Source organism: Leptidea sinapis, chromosome 20 (assembly GCF_905404315.1).
Source record: "Leptidea sinapis chromosome 20, ilLepSina1.1, whole genome shotgun sequence".
Classification (NCBI taxonomy): Eukaryota; Metazoa; Arthropoda; class Insecta; order Lepidoptera; family Pieridae; genus Leptidea; species Leptidea sinapis.
Window position 1 is genome coordinate 6,053,370 of NC_066284.1, and position 19,739 is coordinate 6,073,108.

The following is a 19,739-nucleotide window of genomic DNA, read 5'->3' on the forward strand; positions in this document are numbered from 1 at the left end:
TGAGTCGTTAATGTATTATTTAAGCACTTTTTGTAACTGTCAAAAAGCCTTTAGTGGCTTTTTGATTGACACACGGCAAAAGTGTCTTTAAGCACACTTTTGTCGTTCCGTTACCACACTGCGAATGATATGTCTATATGCGTACAACGTCATTGATTTGATTTATAATTATGAATTATTATACTATAAGCAAAATGGTCAAATTGTAAGTAGGGGTGTTTTGTAGATGAACAATCTTTTTTTGTTATTTGGTTGAGTTCTAGTGACAATTTTCATCATTCTCGCTTAAATGTCACTGCTTGTGGCGGCGACGTGGGCCGGTTGTGATTTGTGAGTTAGTGATTGTCATAATGAGTTTCTTGTCACTTTTTCTTATTAAGGCTCAACCCTAAAAGGCGGTAGATATAAAAAGAAAAGTCATTTCCTTGACCTGCATTAATGAAGTGATTTTGATTTGATTACCGTAAACGATTGAGCTTTTTATTACTGTAAGTAAAAATATGATATTAATAATTAAATATTAATTACAAATTTAAGCAAAATTGTCAAATTGTAAGTAGAGGTATTTGGTGAGTATTGCATGATATGTAGATTAAGATTCTTATTTTGTTGTTTGCTTGAGTTCTCGTAACAGGCTTCGTCATGCTCGCTTTCATGTCTCTGCTTGTGGCGGCGACATGAGACGGGTCGTGCCCTTCCCTAAAATATGGTTGAGGGAGGCGATGGCTGGCTCATGCGTCATGCTCGTGAATGGGTGCTACTTGTGGTGACAGGATGATCCTGTTGCCGCAGGCTCGGCTTCAGATTCTTAAAAGTCATTATATATATAATTCCTTATAATATGCTCACATAATAATTTTATTTATTTACGGTGTGTGTGGATGATGCAGCTACTGTACTCAATAATTTTTGTTTTGTATTAATTTATATTTACTTTTTTGACTTACTCGTGTAAGGCGTTGACTATTTGACGTTTGAGTATGTTTGTTGTATCACTTTACATAATATTATAATTGTCATTGAAATGATTTGTAAAACGATGATAATGTAAATCTTGATTTAAAAGAGTGACAATAAGTTTCTTGCTACTTCTTCTCATTAGCTCAACCCTTTAAGAAGTAGCGGTAGATTCAAATATGAAAATTTTGACAAGTTTTTTATTGACATTCATAAGTGTCATTTCCGTGACCTACATGAATAAAGTGATTTTGACTTGATTTGATATAATTAGATGTACTCTGTGCTCTCAACTGTTAAGTTGACACTTGACAACTCTGTTCTATCATCTATGAACATTCGACAACTCTCAAAAGTCAAATCTCAACCAAATACAAAGCTGAGAAGAATGAGTGCTAGTGTAAAGATTTTATGAATTTTATTATCCTATAATTGTGGAATTATATCGGTAATACAAAGCCTTAGTAAACAAGTGAATCATTTAAAAAAACACAATGGCCATGCAACCACATAGTAAAAAAAGAGTTTGCTACTACTATGATAGTAAGTATTACAAAGTTTGTTGCCCGCCAATATACGGCATTCAGAATTATTTTATTCACTAGGCACAAAATTGTTAAATTTTGTCATTAATGCTTGAGATAATTAATTACATGACTTGTTTACTTAAAATTAAACTTTTATTGGAGGCATTATCATCTTTGAACTTTTATCAACATGTTGGTTAGGTCATTTGTAAGCGTCTGTATATTTTGAAGCGATGTCATTGGTCGAAATTGTCTAAGTTCGATGTATTTATTGGAATTACAGACAGACGTATTTCAAGCCGTACAATGACTTGAGTAACATTTCGTTAAAAAGTTAAAATTGATTTGTATTACTTGCTAGTATACATCACTTGTAAACTATATTTTTTATTTTTATTTAGGTGATATCGGAAATTATTACTATGGACAAGGACACCCCATGAAACCTCATCGTATACGTATGACACACAACTTGTTACTGAATTATGGCCTGTACAGAAAAATGGAAATATATGTTAGTTATTAACTCTTTTTTTATATTTTCATATTAAATTAGACTCAGTAATAATTACTTATTCTAGTTATTTCTTATTGCTTTCACATTTCTTTTGTTATTTATAAATTCATTTGTACTTTTCAACAATTATTAAAATAAGCAAGCATGATTTTCACTGACACTTCTCCTTTATTGTTTAATAAAAGAAATGTCATTGTCTGTTTTTCTTTTCTTTATAATTGAAAAGACAACAATTAGCATTATAATAATTATCAAACAGTACAGGTGAGCCCTTTAAGACCATTGGCATCTGAAATAACTTTTTGTTTTCCTCATAGCGACCCCACAAGGCAACTGCAGATGAGATGACCAAGTTTCATTCAGATGATTACATAAGATTTTTGAGATCTATAAGACCAGACAACATGTCCGAATATAACAAACAAATGCAAAGATGTTAGTATTGATTGTTTTTGTCTTCACTACTATTTTTTTTAATTAAAGTTTTATTATAATATATTTTTTTTTTAATTTTATAGTCAATGTGGGTGAAGATTGTCCAGTGTTTGATGGTCTCTATGAGTTCTGTCAGTTATCTGCAGGAGGTTCTGTTGCTGCTGCTGTCAAGTTAAATAAACAGGTAATATGAAAATGAAGATATGTACATCTTAAGCAAATTATTCTGATATAATGTACGTAACATTGCAGATCTAGCCAAGTTTAAAATAAGTCATATGAATTATTTCGGGGGTTGTTGTGTTAGTTATATTATTCTACTGTTAATATAGGTATTTAAACCTTAAAATCATTTATTTTTTTATGCAGATACAGAACTGCTTAACATTAAAGAAATTTATATAAGTAATCTAATGCAGTAGAGAGAATGCAGTGTAGATATGACTTTATTTATAAACCTACCATTTGCTAAATACATAATGGCATAAGAAACAAGTTTAAATTATCTTTTTAAAAACAGTTCACCAATTTTGAAAAAAGTTTAGACAAGCTAGGAGTTTTAACAACACCTCAATGTAAGTTCTAAATTATGTATATTTTTCAGGCATCTGAAATATGTATCAATTGGGGTGGCGGTCTGCATCATGCCAAGAAATCCGAAGCATCTGGTTTTTGTTATGTGAATGACATTGTGTTAGGTATATTAGAACTACTGAAATATCACCAGAGAGTGCTATATATTGATATTGATGTACACCATGGAGATGGTGTGGAGGAAGCATTTTATACAACAGATAGAGTAATGACTGTGTCCTTCCATAAATATGGAGAATATTTCCCTGGAACAGGTAATCATTTATTATATAGTCTATATTAGGTTACACTGCGCTCTGTGTACAAAAGTAATATGAATAAATAAAAATTACTATGGCCGTGAGGAATAGGCGGCTTCAGATAGATTAGAGGTTGGTGGTCAATCGTTTTTATACCAGTTAAAGGTACAAATTTTCACACAAGTGCCAAATAGCTTACTAGTGTGCGGCCTGCTGCCATATACACACTGCTGCCATATACATAAATAAAAGTGTAATATTAAGTGAAACTTCTGTGGTATGTAACATACAGATGTTTCATTATAAAATACTTTCAAAATATGAGTAATTATTATTGGTTTTGGTGTAGAATGCACATTTTGTACATCATTAGCGATAGCTTGGTCAATGTGTTTCATGAGATTTTGTGTCAGATAATATAGTGTTTACTTCCTCATACACACATACAAGTTGGTTTCTTTTCACTTTAAATATCAGTGAAGCGTCATCCGCATTCAGATGAAACTTGTTATTACAGTACTTTTTTGTAATTTGATTCAAGTCAAGATAACATTACTCACTGAATAATGTTTGCAGGTGATCTTCGAGATATAGGAGCAGGTAAAGGTAAATACTATGCCGTAAACATTCCTCTGCGCGATGGAATGGACGATGAGTCCTATGAGTCAATCTTTGTACCGATCATATCAAAGGTTATGGAGACCTTTCAACCAAGTGCAGTGGTGTTGCAGTGTGGTGCTGACTCACTTACTGGTTAGTACAACTATAAATCTTATATATAATAAATGGAGTACAGTACAAACCGGTTATATCAACCTCGAAACAACCACTCAAATTACATGGTAAAAACTAAAACTTGTACTACAAGAAGGACAATTTCAATTTTGTTTTTTTAGCTGACCCGGCAAACATTGTTTTGCCATATAAAGTATAATTCACGCGATAGTTTTATAAGTAATAAAATATTGCCTATATTATAGCCTGTACATCATTTTGTTCTATTGTCAATAGTTTTTGCAGCGCACGCAAAAATAGGTTTTCGATTTTACACCTTGTGTTACAAAGTAGCAATTTTATTACGGATCCCTAATTTTGAAAAAAAAAACAAGCCTATAGCCTTCCTCGATAAATGGACTACCCAACACTGAAAGAATCATTCAAATCGGACCAGTAGTACCAGAGATTAGTGCGTTCAAACAAACAAACAAACAAACACTGCAGCTTTATATATTAGTATAGATTACATACACATTAATAATGTGACCATCAGAGAGAAAAAAACATTGAAATCAAAATGCTTATATTACACAATGTGTCATCACCATAATTATTACAATAATTACATATTCAGCACTTATCTCAGCTTCTTTATATGTATGATAACACTTCTCTTCAATGAAGAAACTTGTTTTGTTTTGTAGATAGCCATTGTTGTAGGCGTACTCTATACTCGTTCATCACCCGAAAATTACTGTCGTAAAAAATTCGCGATGTGCAGGCTAGGTGGGTGAACGTTGCTGTTGTAACCGGACAATTTTGTGTTAAATTCCGTCATTAAAAGTGGTCAGTTGTTATAAGCGAAGTCGTTATAAACAAATGAATTTTCATAGAGGCTCTTATTAAAATCAAAGGTATGCCAATAATTTGGTTATAATAAGTTATTTATTATTATACTAGCGGACCCGACAGACATTGTCCTGTACACACATGTTAAATTTGAATCGGTCCAGACGTTAGGAGGAGATCACTTACATATGTTTTGATTTTGATTATTGAATTATATGTCGACTGTATTGACAATCTAAACCCATATCAAATTCACTGGAACACTCTGAACAAATCATCGAACTCCATCCAGCTATATAGGAGGTAGTTCAATTGTGAATCTAAAGCAACCTCAAATCCACTTGAACACATACAGAAAATTTAATTCAAAGCGGTCCAGCCGTTTAGGAGGAGTTCACTGTCAACACGTCATGTACAGAAGAATTATATATACCTATATTATATATGTATATATATATATATATATATATATATATATATATAAAACTTACCTGTCTAAAATTTGTTAGTTATATGCGAAGTCATACTAAAAGGATTCTACTGTAGTGTAATTACAGTTATATGGGGCTGTATCCCATTATATACCTTAGTTCTTTTTTAAAGTGATGAGATAAAGACAAGCAAGGCATTCACCTGATGGTGTTCACCTCAGTGATACATCATCAGGTGAATGTCTGTTTAAGACATAAGTCTCAAGGTTAAGTTTCACTATGTGTGGCACCTCCCCGACCAGCAACAATAATGTTTGCATATTACATAAAAAATTCCGCATTGGTAGAGGTCTCCCACTGGTAATTTAAAGCAAGCAGCAAGGGTTTAAAGAAATAAATTGATCATCTGATCCTTCATCACTTATATCTCCAAAACTAAATTGGGCCCTAAAAATAAAGTTATGTCGTGCAAGTTTTTGTCAAACATTATTTCTATGGTTTGAGTTTTTATTTTGATTGCAGGTGATAGACTGGGATGTTTCAATCTGACTGTGAGAGGTCATGGCCGGTGTGTTGAGTTGGTCAAGAGATTTGGACTGCCTTTCTTACTTGTTGGAGGAGGGGGGTATGTACATCCACCCATAGACCTATTATAAAATAAAAAATTCTATTGCTGATATATTTATTTTTATCTACAACTCGGGCGAATCAACATGACACCTGGCTTTAATGTCGTTTGTGCAAGTACAGTGCGCAAAAAAGTTTTTGTTTCCATTTCACTTTCCCGTACGAAATTTAAATTAAACCGTTAATATAAACTGTTATCCAGAAAAAAACTTTAACCATGTTAATATTGAATGCTCTTAAAGAATGAATTAAAGTTTCACTAGACATAATACAGTAATGAAACAGAGTACTGTTTGTATTCAACCCACTACATAGAGACTTGGCTAAAGATCATAAAATGTTGTTAAATTAGTGATATACAACTACGCAGTAAAATATAACGCTGTAGTTACGTTTAATTTTAACAGTGTTATAATTATTAACGTTTTAAGTTGACAATTATAACGAATTTCGCCCCAGTTTTTTCAGATCTTCCCTTGTGACTTATTGATTTGTTGTTTCTGGTATAGATATACAATTCGTAATGTCTCCCGTTGCTGGACCTACGAGACATCCGTGGCACTTGGAGTGGAAATTGCGAATGAACTTCCTTATAACGACTACTTTGAGTACTTCGGGCCCGACTTCAAATTACACATATCACCTAGCAACATGTCCAATCAAAACACACCTGAATATTTGGAAAAGATCAAGAATAGATTGTTTGAAAATCTGCGAATGTTACCGCATGCCCCAGGAGTACAGGTATAATCATCTCTTGTATTACTTACAACTGAATAAATTTTTGACGAATACATGAATAATACAATTTGGATGAATTCCCAGGTTCAAGCTATTCCTGAAGATGCTATTAATGATGAATCCGAAGATGAGGACAAAATAGACAAAGATGAACGATTGCCGCAAAGTGAAAAGGTGTGTTATAAGAATAGATAGAACCTAGTTTATATTATCATTGAATTATTAACTTGTTTTAACGGGTATAACTGGCCACGCTTCTATACATGGAATATTTCATAAGTAGCAAGTGAAAATTTAAACTTTATGGTCAAGCAAGTAAAGTTTCGGTTTCCTTATTTATTTGTGTTTGCAGCAGGTTAAAGTTTATTACGATGCACGAAATGAAATGAATGATGAAAAAAATAATAACGACAGTTCTATAATTCATTGGATGAAATGTTGTTTCAAAATTTTCCAACAAAACAAATTAAAACTTATAGTGATACAGACAGAGTTGCAACTATTTTTATGTAATTCTTTAGTAATATTTATATATAAAAAAATATATTTTGAAAAAATGTGACGTCACAAATTTTGTCACCCCTCCCCGCCTCTTGTCACATTGTGTCCACCCCCTCCCTCCCCCTTGCCATGTGACGTAATACATGGATGTAGCCCCTAATCGAATCGTTAATGTTCCCGTTCCTACAGTATCAGGTCTATGTTACGAGTGGACCTGAAAAACGTTCCAAGCCCCAAACATCACATTTTAAGGAACTCGTGTTTTAAAGTTTAATAAATATAAGTGTATTCCATACATGTGGGTTGGGCTACTAAGTAATGATGTCATTTAAAGAGTGAAAGGATTGCAGCCATTTTTGTCAGTTAATATGAATCATGTAACCAGTTTTGTGTTCTAAATTTAATTTCGTCATGTTTGTGGTTTGGAAGGTTTTTCTTAAATTTATTTATTTATTCATAAAGGCTTACCAACTAAATACAATTTATTAACTTATGCACTAAGAATTAAACAAATATAATAAAATAGTTTAAATGTACTTCAATTATAGGTAGGCACAACATTACTATACGAAATACTATATATATTTTAAAATCTGAAATCTATAAATTTTGGAGAGCAATATATATTTGTTTTTTAAAATTAAGAAAATTTGAAAAGAAGATATCAATGTTTTCATCTATATTAAAAATACAATTACATAATTGTAACATCAGCTGTAGAGGAGAGTTTAAGCCATGATTACTGTGGTGGAATTTAATGTGCATTGGGGAAAAAGTACTAAGCGGACAATTGAAGGCAGGCACATGCAAACCGATTTGTGATAAAAGCGAAGGACAGACAGTAAATGATGTCCAAGTGGCGTTAACACAGAGATTATGGTTTCAGGACAAGCGGATCGCGGCGGACGGCGAGCTGTCGGACAGCGAGGACGAGGGCGAGGGAGGCGGAGGGGGAGGGGGGAGGAGAGACAACCGCTCGTACCGCGCGCCGACACGCAAGAGACCGCGCCTCGACAAGGACGGCGCCGGCGGGAACAAGGACGACGTCAAACGTAACTACCTATTTACATCTTCCTGTATTAGTGATCGCTTCTACTTCTGCGGCGGTACACTCATAGATAATACACTATATACTAGCGATAGATGTGCAACTCATGTTTTTTTATTTTGTAAAATCAGTGTACCCAGGCCAAGAGATGGCGCTGCGTTATTTTTACTCTCTTAGCGTACCGTCGCTAGATGGCGCTAATTATGTTTATAGTTTTTAACATTGTTGTAGACCGTATTGAATGCATATTGATGTTTGTTTATTGTGGGTGGAAATTATGAGTCGTTTATTAAGTTCAGCAGTCACCTTTAAATAAGGAGAGCGTTTCAATGATTACAACACGATAGTCAAGTCTTTAATAAGTAAGTTAGGTGAGTTTTTTGCTATCACTAGCTCCATCTATCATGTATGTTAAATTATCGCCATCGTGAAGTTGCAGCGTACCTTCATAGAATAGGTGGCAGCACTTTCAATGCAAATTTTTTTTCATGTGCCAATGTAGGGAAGTTGCACCCCCCTGGTTACACTCTTGTTAGAGTGGTCGTGGTTGTCACGTCGAGGTTAGTGGTCTGTTTTACAATACGACGCCGCTCGTCGTGAACTGCCGCTCTTCTCGTGCATTCATGCAGAGTACCGTCGACATCTTGCCTCACTTGGTCCGTCCACCTCATCGGGTACCTGCCTCATGGTCTAGTGCCCTCGACTTTACACTGTTCTATTAAGCGTTCTATGGAGTCGCGTCCATACATGACCGAAGAAAGTGAGAATGCGAGCTTTTACGTAGCAGACAGTTTTTTTTAATGCCGTGCTCCCGAAGAATGGACTCATTGGTTCGGAATTCAAGTGCTCGCTAGCTGATATATTACTAGACTAATTACTATTTTTTAGTATTATTATAAGAGTATGTCTGCAACCTTCGTGCTAGCCTGACTACGTATACATTTACATAATATAGTCACGGACTAGTAGAAAAAGGAGGACTGCGCCGTGATAGTAACAAGTGAAGCACCTTTAACACTAGTAAGCTAGTGTGTGTGCAGTTACGGGTGATACCAGATAACTTAAATATGTCCCGTTATTATCATATATTTTATATATAGCTATAGTATTTATATAGCCACTTTACTTTTAACTCCGATTTTTTAATTTTTGATAGTCAGATTGTTTCCTAAAATAAAAATAAATATCGCAGGCATAGTATGAGTATATAAATAAATTACAAAAAAACAACAGTAGGTAACACCTTGAAAGTAAGGATTGGGAGTTTGATTCCTGTGCCTGTCTTGTTTGCAGTATCTTTGTTTTAACTGATTTAAAATGACGTACGTGATTTGGTTGTTAAGTAAATACACAAGTGATGGAAATTTTGACAGAGTACTGGATTCCCGACAATTCAAGTAAATCTGCGTTGCACGCGATTTAATGTTTAAAACTGATACTGGGATGCACCAGATCAAAGTTGAGAACGATACTCGTGTTGAAGTAGTGTTCCACACTACTTTAAAAAAAATTTTTGGTAAAAATCATAAATCATTGCAGCTTGAAACAGGTAATGATTTATGTACTTAGAACCATTAAATGAATTACCCTATTTTTCGGGTAAAGTCCCCGTTTATTTTCCGGTCATACCGGATGTTACTATCACGCATAGCGGAGGTTTTGTGTTCCAAAAATCGAATTAATTTGTAGTATAAAAATACCAAAAAATAGTGTGATAAAAACTATTCTATCTGTGAAAGGTAATTCATTGACACTTTTATTGTAACCTAGCATTGTTTTTACACAATTTCTCAATACACGGCAACATTTTAATGCGACGTAAACTGATCCGTCACAGACGATGGCAGACGTCATAATGGCGGATGATCGGCTTATATTAGTGTAAGTGTGTGCTTGGGGCTATGTATTTACATGTTAACTGGCGTGTTTTGATGCTTCTCTGTTATGTTAGGTGACACGGAGTCCTTAATTTTTTTTGTCCGTGAATATAGTCTATTTTACCTTACGTGTCGCACATAGTACCTTTAACGAAAATCACTTATTTCTAGACACTCCCTCCCACTTTATAGAATTTGTTTAATTATTTATAACTATTTTAGCTATGAATTACACCAATAAAAGCTAAAAACCCGGCAATTTAGTTTCAATTATTAGCAAAGTTTGACAGAACATTTGGCAAGTCAACATCACACATTGTTCGAGACTGGCTCGAATACGTCTGCGGTATCTAGGTGGAGCGCAGCGGAGATCAATCCTAAATCTATCCATTAAGCATTATATTATACTTTTAAGTAGATGTTGTAGTAAAATAAATCAATTTGTTCTGTTTTAGCTGAAGACAGCAAGGATGACACCAAAAGCGTAAACAATCTGGAAGAACCAAAGAAAGATTTAACTCCAAACGCCTGATCTTTGAGGTTCTAAACTGTTATGGACTTGCCGTGTTCAGTGAGTGATGGATCATTAGTTCACGCTGTTGTAAAACCCTTCGTTTATACCAATTATATATACAATTCTTATCCAACTTGTATCACACTCATACAAAACTTGTACTAAACATCAGTTAACTGTCTTATGTTTCTAATTCTGCTTTGTTCAGAAAATCTTTAACAAGTGTGATACAAAATTGTGTAAGAATTGTCTTAAACACTGAATAGAACTTGTAAAATACAATATTATCATGAAGGGTGTAATCAGTGCTGTTGTGAAATCAACATGTTGACATTATTTCCGTGATTCATTTGTCAAACACTATTTTAAGGATATTTTTCTATAATATGCCTAACTATTACCTAACATAACACTTAAATTATTAAGTAAAGCATGTACGATCTCATATATATCAATGAACTTTACTGTCCTCTTGATTTCTACCATTTAGGTGGTCGTTTGTTGCAACATTTTATGTAAAACTTTTCGATGGTTGTTAATAATTAAAGCAGTTTATGAATAAAAAATCTATAAATCCTGTGACACTTGGAAAAATATATGATTTTATTTACTATAATATTATGAAAGCCGAAATGCGTTTTAAATATAATATGCTCCATAGAAAACAAAAATACCAAATTAAACAATCGTATTTGATGTATTAACATCATTACACTTTCATGAAATACCAATGTTATGCAAATATAATGCACTTTGTAAAATCAGATTAATATGATCACAAATTGAGAAAATATACTTGATATTCCGTAAACTTTTATAAAAAAACAAAACATTACATTACAAAATAGTACAGAGCATTTAATGAATTTTGTATAGGCATTAATGAAGGATGTTAGGTTAGGTTCAAATAGTTGATCTGATTAATTAAAATACTTAAATATGTTAAGCAATCAATGCCAATTTAATATTTTACGATCATTTATCTAAATCAGGAACTAATAATATTTGAATCGTCTTAAATTTTCAATATTATTATTTCATTATTAGTTAATGATTGTAATAATTTTATACTTCACACATTGGACTGCGAATAAGTTCTTAGAATTTTAGAAATAAATTCTGTACAATAATTTATGTTCTGTTATCATAGAAGAATATTTAATGACACAATGAATGTATGCTGTAGAATGGAATCTCTCTACCCTTAAACTGGGCTTAAAGCGAAATGCGTGTCGTGTCGAGTCGCATTTATTCCTTGTACGTCCATCTCAGACAAATCGAATCGTTATTTCGTTTTAACTCATCTTTGATCCAGATCGCCTGGGGTAGTAATGAACAGTTGGTTTGGACTTATTATGGTTGCGTGTAGTGGTAGCATAATCGTGGAGTTAAGCTCTATCAATTACAATATTTCTTACCTCACAATTCGTGCTACGGGATACTAAGTTTTAACCGAATAGTTCAAATAATTATATAATTATCCACTCGCCTCGTCATCACAATACCATGTAATATTGTGAAATAAAATTTATTATTTAAATAGCCTGCGGGCGCTTGCTCCATTCCCATTCTGGTATCATTAAGAAAGTCAATTATGTTATAGTAACTTTTACCACACAAACGTTTTTTATTTTTTTAAATTAGTAACACAATTGTTTTAAACATTTTCTGGGATCTTGTTGTAAAAGCATATACATCGCCCCACAAAAGCTAACTTACTAACTCGACTTAGCCGAGATTATTGAATAGTGATCTAATGAACGCTATTCTGTAAATATTGATTTTATATCATTGGGGATACGTCGATACGGTGTCTGTTGTGCGCCAGAAGCGAGATTTTCCATTCTACACTAATTAGTCATTCACATGAGAACAACACATAGGAAGAAATACTAACGAAATAAATGCAGGTACCTATAGTTATATTTCTTTAGTTATGTTTATTAGGATACAGAACTTAAGCTTGAATTGCTATTAAAAAATTTCTTAAAATAATTTAATTTATTTTTTGATATGAGAGCTGAGATTGAATTGTGTTATTGCCTACCTTTTCTTAAAGGCTATACCGACCTGGTAAAGATAGGTGATAAACCTCTCGCCCAACTTCTCTAGCTCGTTTAGACGCTGCTGCGAATAGTTGTAGCAGTAAGAATAAATATGGAGGGTATCGGATAGGAGGCGTGACACCTTCACAACGAACTAGAGCCTGGCGAAGGTACACCTACATACAGCCAGAGTAACTCTATATATTTCTATTTTTTTATGCTCTAGCAATATCCTAACGCAACGATATGTTGTCTTTTTGTATAAATAAAATTAAAACAAAAAACGTGTTAATTGTAAGTAGGTATTTAATTATGTCTATGTTCCAAATGAGTATGTGTTTGTGGCTCGTTGTGATTACACAACTAGATAAGACTGTAAATAGTTAGTATATTTTTTATTCAGTAAATAAATACCATATTTGTATTAAGTAATTTCATTGAAAACCAATTTCAGATACCTACATTGACAGAAACTTCACATAGTTAATCTTATATCTTTAAACGAGCAATTCTTATTAATTTATATATATATATATATATATATATATATATATATATATATATATATATATATATATATATATATCTCTGAATCTCGGAAACGGCTCCAACGATTTTCATAAAATTAAGTATGCAGGGGATTTCGGGGGTGATAAATCGATCTAGCTAGGTTTCAATTTAAAAAAAATGGTTTTATCCATGTTTGAATGAGAAACAGCTACAATAACATTAGAATACAAAGGTAAATTTCGCCACTATATACAAGACTATTATAGCTCAGATGGGACATTGGGTGATCCGGAAAGCAGAAGACCCCGGTTCGAATCCAGATGTCCTATTACTTTTTTTTTGTTAAAGTTTTGTACATTCTTAAAAATCCGAGCAAGGCTCGGTCGTCCGGATATTATTATTTTAAGCTAGCAGTTACCTTACTTCATCCGTATTTACCTGTATAACTACTATTCCAGCAATACTTTACCTCTGTATAATATTAGTAATATTAAAAAGTCATTACACATGGTGCCGCCTTGAGGTATACTTTCTAGCTACCCGAGAAGTAATAAGTGAGATGTAGATAGACACAAGCTCGGAGGTCGTGAGAAATTATGATAGCGGTACTCGGATATTTAGTCTGTGAGGAGATCTCTTGCCGTTTTCATCCGGGCCTCCCGTCGTATTGCGGGATGTGCAGCATCATAATCTATGCCATTTATCACAGAACGTAGTGGGAGTTTCTTATCTGTTCTTCTTCCCATATCCAAGCCTCTTTACGAACTGATGTAGCTTCAATACCAAGTGTTGCAATATGTTTACATAAGACTTGTCACTCCCGACCCTATGGTAAATATTTATAATTCATCATTAACTGCACGACGAACGGCGTTCCGGCGGCGAAGGACGTCGGTGGGCAACATAGACGGCGACCGATGGCTGACGAGCGCTGCTTCTTTTTTGTTTTGGTTTTCTTGCAAAATACAAATATATTGACAGTTTCGATAACTGCATCGTGTTCAGGAGGTGACAAAGGTATGAGATTATTTCCATTGTCACAATTCATCTGCTTGCGGATTAAGGCGTACACCTCCGTACGAGGTGGATCGGCATTCTTACTGTGTGTAAATGAGTCCTCTTCAATCGTCCATGTGCTAAAGGCCATCGATCGGTGTGTGTGACCCTCTTTTGGCCATTTTTAATACCTTAATAAAAAGGACAAGATCGATTCTGTAACCGCGAAAGGAAAGCAGCAATAGAAATTCAACCGCTGAAAAGCTAAACCGTAGTTTCCTTATCTCGTTCAAACAAAAACCAATTGGGATTATTTTTCACATATGTGGGCTTAATTTGCTATATTATAATTTGTTTATAATATTAAAAAAAAACATTTAAAAGCATTGGTTTTCTGTTGTCAGGACCACAGTGTTGCAAACATGCGTCTACAAATTATTGTCCCCAAAAATATTTATTCAGTCTAAACTTAATTTTGGATGATAATACATATAATCACGACTCTTTCCCGTAGGCCATTTCTTTCCACTTGCTACGCTACATACTTGTTTACGCATACCTGCTATCCTTACATACTTGTTTCGCTTCGTCCACTTTCATTATTCCTTTCATACGCTGTTCGGTTTATGGCCTTTTTTCAAGACGTCCCTGATTTGGTCTCGAAACGTCCGCCTAGGTCTACCCCTTCTAACACTTTCATTCACACTGGCCTTATACACTTTTTTCGTCAATCGTTCTTCATTCATTCTCTCGTCATGGCCAAACCATCTCAGCTCATCTCTTTCTCAATTTTTGTCACAACATCTTTCAGACCACAACGTTTCCTTATCTCACTATTTCTTATCCTGTCACTCAGTTTAACTCCTATCGTACTTCTCAACGCTCTCATCTCATCAATTATTCTGCTTTCATGTTTCCTCTGCCATACCCAACTTTCAGTTTCGTACATGAGTGTTGGAATCAACACCCCTTCATGCACAGCCATACGAGCCTTCTGCATGTACATAAAGCAGTGCAAAAGCTCCATTCACCATGTTTCCTGCATTCATTTTAGATACTGTAACTCATTCACTTGTTGATTATAATGCAAACATTATATATTGACAAGTTGTAGAACTGATTATTATAATTTGCTAATGTTACTGTGTGTTTAATAAGTATAAGTGTTTGTGTGTTTGTAGGTACTTAATTAGTGAGTATAAAACGATTTGTTAATTTTGAAATGAACACTTTTTTGGACTTGTTTCGATCCTTATTGATTTGATAACTTAAATATTTTAGATTTTCGTGCGTGCTTGTCGTTCAAACATCGTTGATGCGCGGCTTAATGTGCCAAAATCTTCTTAAAACACTTTTGAACTCAAAGCACAAATCGGCAAAAACATTAATAATATATTAGTTGGAATTTAACTTTAACAACAAAAGAATTAACAACTATTGAGGCTTAAATATGAGAGACTTATGAAAAACCCAGCATTCATTTTTAGTTGACAACCCCTGTCTCAAGCCCATATGTTCCCTTTACCCCGAATTTCGATTGACGCACAACGGATCAGGGTACTTACTCGCGTGGCACTATTATTTCTCTTATCATGTAGTGATGAAATAAAACACAATAAGCTATGTATAATATTATTATAATATAATTAAAATCAGGTTATCACAACGCTCTAGACATAAATTGCACCATAAAATAAATGTACCTAAAATCAGTCTGGTAGGTACCAAAGAGCTAGATAAAACCAAATAGACCGGAATGAATATAAAAATACTATGAAATAATTTAGCAATATAATTATACTACTCTACTTAAAAATTTATTACGAAATCTCATCAAAAGACAGCCTTATTTAGAAGATAAATGAACTTTACATACTTATTAAACTCTATTGAACACTTAACATTATGGGGTGTGGATACCAACTAGTCAATAATAACCATACAATTGAATATTGAGTTTATTTGAACTTCCTTTAGTATCACCAATTCGTTAAATTTTAAACTATGCGGAATGTAGAAGACGGAAAATTTTATTTTCAACAAAAATTCAATAAATTGTGCGCAATCCGTAGGCCTTGAAACATGACTAGGTAAGACCGACAATAATATTAAGAAATTAACAAAATATTTCACTAAGGAGAATAATAACAATGTCGATACATCACTAATCTAAATGTGATGATAATTAATATTACTATTATTGAGTACAATAAAAGGTAATATTTAAATAAAAATTTCATTATATTCGCGCTGATTAGGTGACAGTTGACAATATAATGCAATGAAGATTTTATTCAAAGTTCATTACAATATAATATTATGTTATCTTATAGTAATAAAACACATAATTATTATATTTGTAACAAACATCAGGTTACTTTTGCAGTAAGAGAATAAAACAATATATGAATTTGTCAAAACCAAGACATATCTATCACCTATTGTGTTTTTGTTGTAGAAAGCAGAATATAATTAAGATTAAAAATAACGCCGCGGAGACATTCTTATCCCTGTGACAAATCAAAGGAGACTGATAACACTATTAATATGACCTGTGAATGGAGTATTTTTAATCTGAAATTTTATTCGAAGTCACTAAATCATGCAATGCAATGAAGTATAAACTGGATTTTTTTTTAAAACTAGAAACGTAAATTAATTGATTAAACATTAAATAAAATCACAGTAAATATGAACCTAAATTAAAAGTTTAATCACATTACTTAATTCTACAATAAAAATTCATTTAGTAATGTCTATGGTGACCTGGTATTGCAAAATTAATACTTCATGGTAAATAATTTCAAGATCTATTTGCAAACCTATATCAATCAATAAATCTATTTAGATATTATATTGTCAAAATTACTGTATGGTAAATAAGATGTTATAATGTAAATCATTAGTTTAATACATAAACCTAAGGGTTTCGATGAGTCGAAATAATGAAATTGGTGTTTCAAAAAATTGACGTCCATAATTAATTAGTTCTAAAATTACCTTCCTATCATTCATTTTTTGAACGATTCGACAAACGACACCAACAAATCAAGGTTTTATTGTGCTGCGAATGTGTTTAAATCCATTAAGAAATAAACTATATAGATATTTTGTGTCGATTTAACAAATTCTTTTCGATTGAAGTCCACCCTGGGATAGTGAGCGTCCATATCACGTGACAATAATCGTCACCGCCCCTTTCTTCACCGCCAGAATACGAATACCTAGTGTTGTCGGACTTACAGACACCGGTCGTTTGGCAATTTCATCTGTGGTCAAAATAACGTACCCTAGTACGGAGATAGATGTATAAACGAGTGTGTGGTATAAGATAAAATAGTGCATAGCTCTACTTCTACTACGTGGCACATGGGTGAGCTCGCAATACTGACAGAGTGACAGCGTACCGACGCGACGCAGGGTTGCAACCCTGCTGGATAATGACGTCACATGCTTCATCAATTCGCTCCTGGGATTCAAGCATCGCCCTCCTCTGTAATACATTTAAGGATTAATTAAATTATTAAAATATGATTATTCGGTAAGGCAATTTTTATTATGAATCTAATAATCACACTTGCATTTATATTTTTAGCGGAGTTTTATGAAAATTCAAAATATGTCATTGACATCAGGGAATGTTAATTTTTAATCAAAAATGGACATGGAAATCTTATGACATTAATGTCCAATAAACTACTATGTATTGTATATGCGAATTTTTAAAGGCCAACTATTATATTTAAATATTGACAAAATAAATCATGCACATATTATACTTTAAAAAAAAAGTATCACTTTAATCGGTGTCTTCCAAAATAGACAAATACCGATTTAGAAAAGTACTGTCGAATCACGACAAAATCTCACACATTTGCAATAATCTAGCACGTACAGGCTTCCTCCTATACTCCTGACCTGGCCCGTGTTCGGTACACGTCCTTCCTAACATTGACCAAATCACTTTTTATTTCATTATTTATATTGTTGGATGTTATTTCATTATTGAACAAGCATCTGGCGCTAACTTATGTCAACTTAAAGGAAGTTTTCACTTTTATTTTATTTAGTTAATTTTAGTTTCATTATTTAAAACACTTTCCACACTAGAAAAAGCACAACTTCTCCATTGATCTGTTATAAGACAAAGTGACGAGACGATCAAGACGTTCAAACTGAAGTTAAGCGATACGCCGTATCCATCACAATGCAGTGCCGCTCAAGATTCTAAATTAAACACAAAATTCTGAACGGCATCACAGTTGCACTCTCCAATTTACACGTAAGGTGTTAAGTCACATCAGCCCAGATTCACTAGCTAAAAAGTCTTGCATACACATTCCGGCAAAAAACCACTCCTCACAACGGTGGGGTGCGAATGGAATGGATGTGAGAAAAATTGCATAAAAATATTTGAATTTCGAGTAGATGGAACACTAACCTGGAGTTAACGGATGATCTCGTAACATTGAGCCTGCAAACACAACATATACATAAAACATAACAGTAATAAATTACAAAGATGATGAACGGTCGGCGAAACGTTACATCCTTAACTATTAGTAGTTAGTTTACACAATTTGTTGTAGTTTGTTGAAGATTTTTTATCAAATTAAGGGACGAGACCAGCAGGACGTTCAGTTGATGATACGCCCTGCCTATTACAATGCAATGTCGCTCAGGATTCTTGAAAACACACAAAAATTCTGAGCGGCAATACAATAGCGCTCACCTCGAGACATAAGATGTTAAGTCTCATTTGTCCAGTAGTTTCATTAGCTACGGCGCCCTACAGACCGAAACACAATAATGCATACACATTACTGCTTCACGGCAGAAATAGGCGCCGTTGTGGTACCCATAATCTAGCCGGCATCCTTTGCAAAGGTACTACCACTGGTAAAAAATAAAAAGTTTGCTGGATACTGAAATCCCAACAACCTAACAACACTTATACAGTCGTATGCATTGATATTGCACTCCCTGGCGACCGCTTGACCATGCTAACCTCAGAACAATTATTACACTGGACGGAGTTATAGCTTGCTTTGAATTGTTTCTTATACTATGTGTATTTTCATCTTTCTCCATTTCTCGAAATCTTTGCATGAGTAATAAGGATAGCCCAAGTTGGCAACGTCGCACTGTACATGTAAATTGTGTTAGTAAAACCGAGTCGGTCTAGTCGGTCAAAACATTACGATTTGGTGCGTATATTAAGTAAAATATTGATACATTTCATTGGTTTTGTTAAAAATCTATTGAGAAAGTGAAAATATGTCATGTGTAACTGTATTTAGTTCACCCAGAACAACAAAAGGAGGTGTTAAGGACCCACAATTATCATTTCATACGTAAATAAATAACAACTAATTATTCATTATACTTAGTGATTTTGTATTAGATATTCGATAAAAATTAAAGATTTACATGTTCTCAATATGATAGTAAAACTACAACTACTACTAATAGAAATGACAAACGCACATAAAACAGCACAGGTCTGGGATCCTCTGTACATTAAATATACCGATATCATTGAGACTATACAGCGTAAATTTCTAAAATCGATTTATTATAGATGTTACCGATCTAAAATTATCATACCCCGATC

At 33.6% G+C, this 19,739-nt stretch overlaps 2 protein-coding genes across 5 annotated transcripts in view; one reads left to right on the forward strand and one right to left on the reverse strand.

Moving 5' to 3' along the window:
• Positions 1 to 1,302: 1,302 nt before the first annotated feature.
• LOC126970306 (histone deacetylase HDAC1) lies at positions 1,303 to 13,043 on the forward strand. The gene is made up of 11 exons (XM_050816147.1): positions 1,303 to 1,500; positions 1,886 to 1,998; positions 2,319 to 2,436; positions 2,520 to 2,620; positions 3,041 to 3,284; positions 3,846 to 4,022; positions 5,789 to 5,891; positions 6,403 to 6,637; positions 6,719 to 6,808; positions 8,022 to 8,187; positions 10,516 to 13,043. Exons 1-11 carry the CDS (start codon positions 1,452 to 1,454, stop codon positions 10,590 to 10,592), a joined length of 1,473 nt encoding a protein of 490 aa, XP_050672104.1. The 5' UTR covers positions 1,303 to 1,451; the 3' UTR covers positions 10,593 to 13,043.
• Positions 13,044 to 15,745: 2,702 nt separating this feature from the next.
• Positions 15,746 to 19,739, reverse strand: part of LOC126970286 (F-actin-uncapping protein LRRC16A) — a 48,777-nt gene continuing 44,783 nt past the window's right edge. For all 4 annotated transcript variants that reach the window (XR_007730604.1, XR_007730603.1, XM_050816112.1 and 1 more), the window contains 2 exons: positions 18,567 to 18,599; positions 15,746 to 17,618 (listed from right to left, as the gene is read on the reverse strand). Coding sequence is in view for 2 of the 4 variants with exons in the window: in XM_050816112.1 (XP_050672069.1) it covers positions 17,602 to 17,618; positions 18,567 to 18,599 (50 nt within the window). In the remaining 2 variants the exon portion in view is untranslated. The remainder of the gene's footprint in view (positions 17,619 to 18,566; positions 18,600 to 19,739) is intronic.